This window comes from Acomys russatus, chromosome 3 (genome assembly GCF_903995435.1).
Source record: "Acomys russatus chromosome 3, mAcoRus1.1, whole genome shotgun sequence".
NCBI lineage: Eukaryota > Metazoa > Chordata > Mammalia > Rodentia > Muridae > Acomys > Acomys russatus.
In genome coordinates, this window is record NC_067139.1 from 60,763,354 (window position 1) to 60,775,723 (window position 12,370).

Genomic DNA, 12,370 nt, shown 5'->3' on the forward strand with positions numbered 1-12,370 from the left:
GTCGCGTGCTGTCTCCCATCATGCTTCACCTCCAGTTATGCTCCATTTCCCATTGTGCCACACTTCCCATCCTGCTCCATCTCCCAGCATGCCTTACTTCTCCTTATCCCACCTCCCATCATGCTCTGCCTCCCGGTGGGCTCTCCCTCTCCCACTGCTTCAGCACCAACCAGGCCGTGCCTCCCGCCTTACTTCTTCTCCCCTCGTGGCTCCATCACGGTGCTCTGAGCCTGCTCGGTTCTGGCCACATCGGCTCTTTGCTGCCCCACCCACCCACCGGGCCTATTCCTTTCGGAACCTCGCCTGTGTTATTCCTTCTGCCTGGTCTCCTCCTTACACAGATGCTGGCTCTTCTAGGGAAAATGCAGTGTCCTTGAAGTTTGCTTGTTAGCTCCCAACCCATGTCCTGCAGTTCCCCTCTCTGCTTCACGGTTCCCCTTGACCCTGGATGTGTTCCGACCCTCTGCATATGCTCAAGGACCACCTCCCCATCTCCTTCACTGTCGTGTAAGCACCATGAGGTCCCGGCTTGACTTTATTCTCTGTGGCACTCCTGATCCAGGGGACAGTCTGGGGCACACGGCGCTGAATGGAGTCTGGAGACTTTGGAAGAGTTTGAAGCATGCCTCTCCTCCATTTACCTGCAGGTGCTTCTGTGGGAGACAGGTGGCCAGACTTACAAGGGCTCCCCCAGCCCCTCACTTTTAGAAAGGAAAGGCTAGTGGGCCCCAGCAAGGAGCAGAGCCAGAGCAGGGCAGACTGCCTTGGGAGATTGAAGGTGCTGACAGACAGCTGGCTCCTGGCATCTGCGTCACCTTGGCCGCTTGTCTGACCCAGGAGGGAATTCTCCTTCCTGATCCTCTGTGTGGGGAGAAGATGCCTCCCTAGGAATGAAGTTCAAGTCTGAACTCCTGGGAGGCTGTTGTTTTGAACTGGCTCCGGGGGTGACACTGTGTGGTTGTGCAAAGCCTGGAACAGTGAGGGCATTAGGACCAAGAGTGAGATGCGTGCTTGGCTCCTGTCGTGTCTGGCAGAGGGTTCGCACAGAGCTGGGGCTGTGTGAAAGGAAACTGGGCAGTGCCTGCCGGCTTTACATCTGTTGATCTGACCTGACTCAAGGCATCCAAAGGACGATGTCTGTCATCTCGGCTTGACTGAACCCCCACCCCCCAGCAGCAGCTCGCCCCAGACGTCCTGTAGAACCCGACCATTCATGCAGAAGGGGAAGAAAGATGGGACTAAGCACCAGAACAGAACGGACAAGAGCGGGGTGAGAGGGAAGGAAGCAAAGAGCAGGACCGGAGACCCTTTCCAGAAGACAACTAACAAAACCCACTCAAGGGAGGCGCCACGGGGACCCCAGGCTCCTGTGGCTTTCCGATCCCAAGGGGCAGTGGGTCTTTCCAAGCACTGTTAGCAAGTGCCAGGTGGCATAGAAGGAGCAGGTGACTGGCAAAAGGCCTTTCAGCTGGAATGAACAGCCCAGGTTCAATTACAAGCTTGAAGGTAGCTGGAACGTTTAAGGAGGAAGCAAACTTGATCGGGACCTGTTGCTTCTTCGGGCGAGTGGCTGCTGCGACATGCTCCTGAGGAAGCGACCCAGGAACGGACGGTGCAGGCTTCAGTTCCTCCTGCTTTTCCTGACGCTGGGATGTATCCTAATGATGGTGACTCTGCTGCCCCCTCCCCCGCCCACCCCGCACCAGGCTGTCACAGCCAGGACCAGCAAACATAGTCCTGACACTGGGTACCACATGGACTTCGGGGACTCTCAGGAGTGGGTCCTGGAGGATGAGGGTGAGGAGTACAGTTTCTTGGACGGTCTGCCACCTTTCATTTCCCTGCAGGAGGATCAATTGTTGGTGGCTGTGGCCTCCCCCAGAGCTAGGAGGAATCAGAGCCAGGGCAGGAGACACCGCAGCTACCAGTTCATCAAACCCTTGAGCAGGAGGCGGGATGAGGGAGCCCCTGAGAGGGATTGGAGGACTGAGGAAGATGGGGAGGAATCAGAAGAGGGGCTGGCCCCACTCGGCTTGGATGCAGATGGCCTCAACAGGGCGCTCAGTGCCCGCCTGCCCCTGAGGAGAGTCCTGCCTGAGGTGCGGCACCCACTGTAAGTAGCCCTGCGTTCCCTTCTGTGGACTAAGTGTGTGATTCAGTGACAGCAAAGGCCCAGGGGCTGACTCTCTGTAGTCTTCCTCTCCTACCCTTGGGACAGTGCTCCTTGAGATGTGGTCCCCGGGGCCATTCTCAAATCACATCTCAGACCTGCTTAGTCCATGAGTCTGCCACTTAACAGTCCCACGGGAGAGAAGATCTCACCTGTTCATTCTCTTCCCGGTCCTGGGTTCTAGTCCTACTGCTAATCCAACTACGTCACACAGCTTTAATAGGGAGATGGGAGCAGAAGGTCTTCAAGACACCTTATGTCCCTCAGGCTAACTCCAATGCATTTCTCACATTTGTTTATTATTAGTGTTTACCTTTATCTGGGTTCAAGGAAAGCGGCTGCAAAATTTGCAAGAAATGCTTATGTACTTCTTGCCATGTGCCTGGTTTTAGTCTAAGGACTTTCCTCATACAACCTAGAGGAAAGCGCTAGAAAGTCCTCTTGCATATATGCTGTCTTAGCCTCATGCCTGGTTTATACTGTTGAAAGGCACAGAGAGGCCCTGTGGCTTGTCCACTGTGACACAGCTAATAAGTGTCAAAGTAGGAATTTGAATTGAGGCATCTAAGCGCTAGTTGGGTCTGAAGCACCACTTTCTGCCACCATCCTCAGTCCCTAATAATAAAGGACCAGTTCCAATGCCCGGGAGTTCGTACTGCACTGACTATACAACTCAGCCTGCAGGGTGGTGCTCCACCCCAGGAGGCAAGCTGGGAGGTGTATGTGACATGCAGATCTGTGCCAGGGAGATGGTGGCTCCTTCTCTAGTCCCTGGTCCCCTCCCACCATGGACAACCACAGCAACAGCCAAGAGATTGCTGTCTAAATCCAAATCCAGAAGCAATGTGGCTAGATAGCTAGAGCAGTCTAGCGCCTTGCCCTAGAAGCCATGGCTCTTCCCACAACTCATGGAACTTTCTGGAAAGCAAACGCATCTTCTACCCCTAGTAGCCAAAGGACACATGGCTGGTAGCAGGGCTATGACTCTTTGGACCCCTGATCCCTCTCAGCCTGGCTGCTCAGCCACTCACATGCATGGGTGAGGAGATCACTGGGGAGCACAGAGCTCCTGAGGTTGTTTGTCCTGGAGACTCACCTGCCCATAGTCCCAGCTTTGCTACGCTGACTCCATACCTTGGCTTTAAAAGTTCTGCCCAGGTCCTCCTACCCCACTCCAGTTTCAGACTCCCTCTGAACTCACAGCACCTCGTAGAGCAGGCGCTAAATGGCCATCGGTGTGTTCATCCGTGCAGTGCCTGCTTCCCCGGCAGAAGGTCAAGACCGGTTGCGCACTGTACATCCCAGCATCCAGCACAACCATCCTGTACAGAAATGGCTGCTGGTTGAAGGAACAACTTCTCAGTTCTTCCCAACCATTTTCTCATTGGCTGAGAGCAAGAGTGAGCACCTCCATTCTGTAAACAAGAAGCATTGGCCCTGGTTTTGGGGATGTGTGTGTGATTCTGTTTCTGGAGCACTCTACCTATGCACGCTTGTGGGTGAATTGCATATGTGCACAAGCATGCACTGTGCATGCACTGTGTGTGGAGTGCACATTACGCTGTGTATATTAAACAGATGTAGTGCATGTGTATAGTAGTTTGAGGTTTGCTATAGGCAGGTTGTGTGTGTGGTAATGATGGGCACGGGTGTGATTGGCATGGTGTTATGTGTGTGTGCATGTTGTGGGTGTATATATATTTTGTGTATCTACTGTGCAATGGGACATGTATTATATAGAACTGTGTATGTTTGTCTTGTATGTGTTTGTGTGTATGTGTAATGTGCTCTGACTGTTTCGTATGGATTATGTGCTTTGCCCATATAGTAAAAGTGCATATATATATATACATATATATATTGTGTTGTAAGTATTGTATGTGTTACATGTGCACTGTATGTAAGACACACACATGGGTGTGTTGTGTGTGCAATACAAGGTGGGTGCATTTTGTGGTATGAGTGCTGCGCATAGGTTTAGATGTACTGTGTATGGCATGCATGAATAGAATGTGTATGGTGTGTGTTTGACGTGATGTGCACACGTGTTTATTTTCCATGTTGTATGGGGCATGTGTGTGATACATGTGTAGTTGTAGATGTTTCTTGCAGCGATCATGTGCTTGTGTGCAAGTGTGTTTCATTTGTTGTACTTGTGGTGTGATGTGCATGTGTGCAAGGTGAGTGGGCGGTACAAAGGAACACAGATATACCAGTTGTGTTTGATGTAAACAAACTTGTACACTTGCGTGTATGTTAGGCAGACCACTTCGTTGACTGTTTCTTCCCTCCATAGTAACCAGTGCGTCTCAGTTGTCTGGGACCTGCCCTGTTTCAATGCTGAAAAGTCTCTGGCAGGCAAGAAACCTCTTCTCAAGGAAAGCATAGAATTGGGCTTTCCATCCCAGGGTTCTTGCAGTTACCAGTTCCATGTAGAGGTGGACAGCGCCCTCTGCTGGCCCCTGCAAGTGAGTGCAGTCGGTGCAGCCTTAGCTTGCCATCAGACTCCCAGGCCCAGCCTCCCCAGCCTTCCTGAAGGCTCTTGGATGCCCAAGAGGCCCTGCAAAGCCAGGCACAGCCCCTGTCCTCTACCAAGGTGGCAGTGCTCTCCTCTCTCCTCTTCTACTAGGCAGAAAGACAAGAGAGGCCACATATTGACCATCTGTCTGCTGTGTGGAGACCTGAGCTTTCCTATCAGGGCTGAGAGACCTCTGCCTCTGGTGCCCTCTGTCCCACACACCTCTACTCTCCCAGCTTCCTGCAAGCTCCTCAACTCCTAACCCAGACATGTTCTTCTGACCTTCACCAGACCCCACACCACCCTGGCTCTTGTCAGTCCCTTCGCTAGATCCCAGATCTCCCCTAGATCACGGCTGGAGGTCAGTTTGCATAGGGGACATTCAAGGACATTGCCGATAATGAAGGACTAAAAGAGAAAAATGCTAGAGTGAAAAAAGCCAAAAGACAGACTCTGGAGCCAGACATGATGGTGCATGCCTGGGACTCCAACACTTGGTGAAGGAGGCTGGGGCAGAAGGATTGTGAGTTTGGGGACATCCTGGGCTACACAGTGAGATCCTGTCTCAGAACAAATGTCTTCAGATAGAAAGGCAAAACTCTAGTGAGCGTGTAATATGCACCAGAGACCCAAGTAAGTGGTTCTTGCTTCCTTAATCTGCTCCACAGATCTGTTCCGCAGATTTCATTTGATGAATGAGAAAAGTCAAGATGTAGAAAGGTTAACAGGTTTGTGTCGTGTGACCCAACAGCCCGTATGACGCCAACGTCAAGCTCATAACCATTATGACAGACTCTGAGTGTGCCAGTTTCCAGACCAGACCTGGGGATATTACCTCAGTGTCAAGCATTTAAAGTTTGCTTGCTTTGAAGCCAGCCACCTCCCATGCCCCTGAAAGCATGTGGGTGGATGCCTGCCATGGTGTTCTCAGTAGGAGGGAGGAGACAAAGCTGCTCCGTGTTTCATCCTGGGATGCTGGAAGGCCGGATGCAACCTACAAAGTGCCCATCTGCTTAGTATTTACTACTTATGGCATCATCCCAGCACCCAGAAGGCTTGTTGAAGGAGAGGTTCAGGCATCCTCCACGTGCTCCTGGGCACTACAGGTGCTCTGAAATGCTGTGGAAACCCTGGGCAAAATCAGTTTCCTAGACCAGAACAGGGATCCTCAGACTTCAACATGCAGCCTGTGAGCATGCAGCCATGGACGAACAGGCGAAGCAGCACTCAGGAGGCCTGGGCTGCAGCCTGCCACACTAAGCCTGGTCTGCAGCGCTAACTTGCAGCAGCCTGGGGCTACACCAGCAAGTCCTGAGTACGTATGTGCAAGGCCGGCTCACCAACCGTATTAAAACACAGGCATTTGGACTCCGTGCCCCACCTCATATTTGATCCATGTGAGTGAGGGGGCTCTAGCAGGCAGCCAGGCGAGAGCCAGGGTTTAGCTGCACTAGTGGTCCCCAGCCTTGAAAGCCAGTGCAGAGGGGGGAGGGGCTCTCTTCTTCCGAGCCAGGATCAGAGCAGGGAAGGGAAGCACTTTGATTTCAGAGGATCCATTCAGTTCCCTGAGGTGCTTGGGCCATGCCAGGCACTGAGCAGCCTGATGACTCTGCCTCTCTTGTAAGAGACAACAGAGCTGTGCCCAATATGGCATCAGCTAGAGCACACCCTGAGAAACAGAGGGAGGAGAGAAATAGGACAAGGCAAGGAGTCAGCTTCCCCATTCAAAAACAAAAACAAGAACAAAAAAACAAAAAGGCAAAACTCAACATTGTTAGTGAATTTTTGTACCTGGCCCTAGCTGGCCATGTCATGAAGGCAAGTAACAAACACCATGCTTCTAGCCCATGAGACCCATGTGGTGTAGTCATGGGGACAGTGTCTCCTCTGATACCTCCTGTACCACACAGGGCTGTGGCAGAAACAGCTGAGTATAAGCCATAGGTCCAAAGTACATAAGGATACCAGCACGAGCAGGGCTTGCTCTCTGCTTCCATGATCCCAGATGGCTTTAGGGGTCTGAGCAGAGCCTGCATGATGTCTGCTTTAATTTCAAAGAGAGAGAATTTATACCAGTGTTAGTTACCTGGTCCCACCCAAGCAGAGTCCACAGACCTGCAGCATCAACAGTGCAGACCAGTGTTGATCTCTACTTCAAATGCTCCTGCAGCATGTACACTCCTGTGAAAGTCTGCTGCTTGGGGCATAGCTCAGTGGAAGGGCACTTGCCTAACCCATGCAAGGTCCAAGAATCAATTCCCAGTCCTGGGGGTGGGGATACAAGGAACTGGAGAGAGAGCTCAGCTGTTGCAGCCCACATTGCCCCTTCAGACAGGCTGCATCTGGTTCCCAGCACCCATGCCATGTAGTTCACAGTTGCCTGTAAACCCAGCTCCAGAGGATTCAATGCCCTCTTCTGGCCTCTGCAGGCCTCCCCATAGGCACACACACACACTCATAGTCACATACACAGATACACATACTCACACAGAGAGACACACACAGATACATATTCTCACACACATGCACTCTCACACACTCACACATTACCCCCCACACACACAGATACACACAAAGAGACACCCATACTTACACACACACACATATTCACTGGCATACATACACAGAGACACACACAGACACAGATACACAGACATACACATGCACATATATATACACATGGACACACAGACACACGCACACACATACTTTTAAAAAAATATTTATTTATTTTTATGTTTATGAGTACTCTATTTGCATGTATACCTGCAGGCCAGAAGAGTGCTTTGGATCACATTACAGATGGTTTTGAGCCACCATGTGGTTGCTGGGAATTGAACTCAGGACCTCTGGAAGAGCAGTCAGTGCTCTTAACTTCTGAGCCATCTCTCCAGCCCCACACACACTTTTTTAAGAATGTTTTTTCACTGTCAATAAGCAGGCAGGCAGACACTTAATTCACAACGTTTTCTGACATATATTCACATGATTTGAGGTCACTTTTCTAAGTTACTTATGCTTGCCTGCAACTTTTTAAAAAATGCCAATGAAAGTATATGTAAATGTGCACTCTCAAAGCATCTGAGTTTAACCTCTTAGGATGTTAAATGGAGGACTGCTATGGATGAAGTTACTGTTGTCATAGTAACGGCCTAGGGTAGAGAGGTGTGAGGCAAGAAGAGGCCACCTCTGGGTGCTGGCCATGCATATACTCTGGTTAGACCAGACTGTCCAGGTCTTTCTATGCTCAGGCACTGACCTGGTCCTGTAGGTCAATCTTACTTTATTGTGTTCTATTTTGTTCCATATTTGCTCAGTCCACTGTTTTGTAACTAGGACAAAGTGAGAGGTTCAATTGGTATAAGAATGCTTAGCCACACCTCAAACTGCCTTACTCAAATACTTTTGTCCTTTTGAACATTTCCTAATTTCCACCTACAATTATCTCAACACTGCAGACCAGTGGGGGTTAAAAAAAAAATCTCTACTTCAAATGTTCCTTGTGGCATATACACTCTTGCAAAAGTCTGCTGCAGAGTAAGTTAGCTGAAAAGACAGGTGGGCCCAGAGCAGAGGACTGCCACCACCCCTGGGCACTGGTGAGTGAGTTGCCCAATGGTCGTGGGCAGGACCAGCTAGTGAGTGTTTCCCTGGCGGGCCTTGCGGCACCAGAGGCATTGCTGGCATGCCAGCTCGGAAGGCAGAGTCATCATTGTGATTGGGATGACGCTTCAGTAATGAGTTGTTTCAGTGGCTCGTAGCTCAGTTTTAGCTCTTCAGTTTTTAACTTGACTCCATTCAGACCTCTCAGACTGTTCTCACCCACACAGTGGGTACAATCGAATGTAGCAAAGTCGTCTCTCATAGTCTGCCATGCAATGTGACTCACTAGGGTGCCCTGTTTTCTCGTACAATTCTGCCCTCAGTAATCAGGGAGCTCCCCAATTCATAGGCAGATGTAGCTGCACTGTCTATCCTCCAATTATCTGAAAGCTGCCTCTACAATAGGCAACCACAAAATGTTACCGAGGCACACAAACAGCACTGACTTGGACCCAACCTCTACCATCTTTCAGTACGGACCCTGGTACCCAGTGACCTCATCAGGACATACAAATTTTTTTTAATGTGTGAGAAGCTGGTGAGTCTCCTATAACAATCAGACTGGCTGGAACTTGCCTTTTGGGTGACTCTAACACGTGAGGAGTCAAGAACATACACATGGTCCTCTTAGATATAAAGGCAAAGATGCTCACCGTACCTAAGGAGCTGGCCCTAGACTGCCTACAGTGAGGGCATGAGGGATGGACAAGACTGGAGAGCAGGGACATGTGAGAGACTCCCAACCCATTGCCAAGGCTCTGGACTTCCTGGCACCCCCAGAAACAGGCATTCTGTGCTGTCCTGTCATTTTGCCTGCTACTATCCTGCTACTGGCAATGACAGCTGTGGCCCAGGCTTCCACATCACCCAGGAATTTGCTTAAAATGCAAGAGTTCAAGGGCCCATGCAGACATGCTCAGTGTGACTGTGCTTTTAACCAGATCCCATTGGCTGTGGCACCCACTAGCATCAGAGTACTCTGGGCTAGCTCTCCTGGATGTTCTGCCTACACTCAGTGGCTGCACTCAGGAGGTGAGGCTATGTAGGCAGGGTGGGCTTTGGGTCCCATGTCCAGCACTTTGAGATACTTGCCAGATAGTGGGTGGAAACTCAAAGCAGCCCCACCATTTAACAACAGAGCACAGGTCTTTCAAGGACTCAGCCTGAAAGCCCTGTCTGTCACCTATACAATCACAAGGTCTTTACCACCTACTCCCTCACTGATAAACTGTGCTGTGCCACAGATATGGTGAGAATGACTCGTGTCACATTCAGCACAGACGTTTCAAAAGACAAAGTGACCTACGAGCTTGGGCCTCATGCCTGGGTCATCTGTTGCTCATTGGCTTTACTAGTTCAGTCGCTTTGAAATGCCTTGGGAAAGACACATCACAAAATAGAACATTGTTGTTGCTTTTATAAATTATTTTTTTTTGTATGGTAACTTAAATATAGATAGATACATTTGTGTTTTGGAATATGTTTCTTCAGCCCTAGGTACAGTCTGAGTCCCTTCCTCTGCCTGGTCCCTACCAGAGGTACAGCCCCTGCTGGGAAGGGCCCGCCTGGCCCATTCTGTCCGAACCATCCTCTCTATTCTTCAGGCCTCTATGTCCTGCAAGTGTCCTTTGGGCACCTGTACAGCTCATGCATACGGGTTTGTTTTCTTTGTGGTTGGATGTGAGCCCCATGGTCTTAGCCGACCTGAAACAAGGGTGGTTTTGGTGAGGGTCTTGGGAAGCCCTGGCAGAGCCTGGGAAGGGGGTGCCAAGCAGAGAATGCTGCTAGGGCAAGCTGTGTCTTCAAGGTGGTTGGTTGTCTGTGGGCATAGCTGGAGTTCAGTCCTGCTGGGGAGTTCTGAGAGACAGTGCAGTGTATAACCCTCAGTTGTCAGCCTCCACTTCCAGGGCCTAGAGTGTTGGATAAAGACACTAACTCCTCCCTCCCCCACCCCCAAGATGGGATTTCTCTGTGTAGACTTGGCTGTCCTGGAATTCTCTCTGCAGAGGTCTCAAAGTCACAGAAATCCACCCACCTCTGCTTTCCAAGTGCTAGGATTAAAGGCATGCTCCCCCACCACCTGGCCAGACACCAACTCTTAGAGGGTAAAAGAAATGTTAAGGGCAGAACATTGTCCACACATGACAAAGTTGACCTCTCATGCCAGGACTGTTAGAACAACTGGATAATTCAGATGTCACACAGTGGTGGCCATGTGTTCTATCCAGACCTGAGAGAGACTTGGCAAGAAATGATAGCATTTTCTGAGCCCTTATAAGCAAAGCCCTGAACTAAGTATTTATATGCATTATTCATTGGTCTCTTCCCATGGCCCCATTTCACAGATGAGGAAGCTGAGGTACACTGCGTGCTCAGAAAAAACCAATGAGTTGTAAGAATTGTAAAAAGTGACGAGAGTTAATTATTGAAAATAACAGCTGAGCCGGGCATGGTGGCGCATGCCTTTAATCCCAGCACTTGGGAGGCTGAGGCAGGCAGATCACTGTGAGTTCGAGGCCAGCCTCATCTACAAAACGAGTCCAGGACAGCCAAAGCTACTCAGAGAAACCCTGTCTCAGAAAAAGAAAGAAAGAAAGAAACAAACAAACAAACAGCTGACCAGGAAACTATTGAAGAAAGTGTAGTTGTCACAGATTTCATATCACTGTGCAAGTCTCAGAAGGAATGGGTCCAGGATTTGAACCCAGTGGCCACTCTTGGTTTCCTCTCTGCTTGCTGTACAGGAGTAAAGTCCCTAAGATGCCCTCAGCCAAGGGCCTTGGAGCAAGGTGGGTGGAAGTGTTGTCCGGCTGGCTTCAGGGTGTGTTACACTCTTCCTACTACCCTGCCAGCCATGGGCACAGTGAGGGCTCCTCTCACTGCCCACTAGTTGATGGAGCCCGCATTTCTGGGACCACAGAGGCCCATAAACCCATTCAAACTTCATATACAGCATGCCTTCCGTCCACAGTGTTTGGAAGCTGTACAGCCTGCATCATGCACAGGCCCCTCCTCCAGACCCTCTGGCCAAATTAATAAACCCCTGCTCCTCCTAGAACCAAACAACATGCTCTGAGCCCCAGGACTTTGCCAGTGCTTAACCTCCAGTATTTGATTCTGCACTGAAGAGCTGTGTTGAACATGCTGGGCCTGTGCACACACCATAGGCAGAGCCCACTTGGAGCTCTGTTGCTTCTCCCTGATACACCCAGGCATTCCATTGTGGTCTTCAGCTCTGCTTTCCTATTACTCAAGGAGGTGGTCCATATGGACTGTGAGAATCTTGAAGGCTGTGGGAGCTTCTTCCTGGGAGAGGAGGTAGGTCCTCTCCACACTGCTCCAGGAGACCCACCCTCGTGGCAGCGTGAGGTCCTGAATCCCTTGCCCATCAAACCTATAGAACCCTCATCAGCCTGTGTGTATCACCACCCATCAGCCTGTATGTATCACCACCCATCAGCCTGTATGTATCGCCACTCATCAGCCTGTATGTATCACCCCTCATCAGCCTGTATGTATCACCACCCATCAGCCTGTATGTATCACCACCCATCAGCCTGTGTGTATCACCACCCATCAGCCTGTGTGTATCACCACTCATCAGCCTGTATGTATCACCACCCATCAGCCTGTATGTATCACCACCCATCAGCCTGTATGTATCACCACTCATCAGCCTGTATATATCACCACCCATCAGCCTGTGTGTATCACCACCCATCAGCCTGTGTGTATCACCACTCATCAGCCTGTATATATCACCACCCATCAGCCTATATGTATCACCACTCATCAGCCTGTATGTATCACCACTCATCAGCCTGTATATATCACCACCCATCAGCCTGTGTGTATCACCACCCATCAGCCTGTGTGTATCACCACCCATCAGCCTGTGTGTATCACCACCCATCAGCCTGTGTGTATCACCACCCATCAGCCTGTATGTATCACCACTCATGCTACCCATCCATCCGCTCACCATTTCTCCCAGTCACACTGATGCCTGGTCATCAAACTCAGAAATTTTGGAAGCAGAACCTTCTTTGAAACCCCAGCTCCTCTGATTGTTCACCTAC

At 50.4% G+C, this 12,370-nt stretch overlaps 1 protein-coding gene across 1 annotated transcript in view; it reads left to right on the forward strand.

The window, feature by feature from the left end:
- Window positions 1–1,375: 1,375 nt before the first annotated feature.
- Galnt15 (polypeptide N-acetylgalactosaminyltransferase 15) overlaps window positions 1,376–12,370 on the forward strand; it is a 35,048-nt gene continuing 24,053 nt past the window's right edge. The window contains exon 1 of the mRNA XM_051141736.1: window positions 1,376–2,113. Within this exon, the coding sequence (XP_050997693.1) occupies window positions 1,581–2,113 (533 nt within the window). The 5' untranslated portion in view covers window positions 1,376–1,580. The remainder of the gene's footprint in view (window positions 2,114–12,370) is intronic.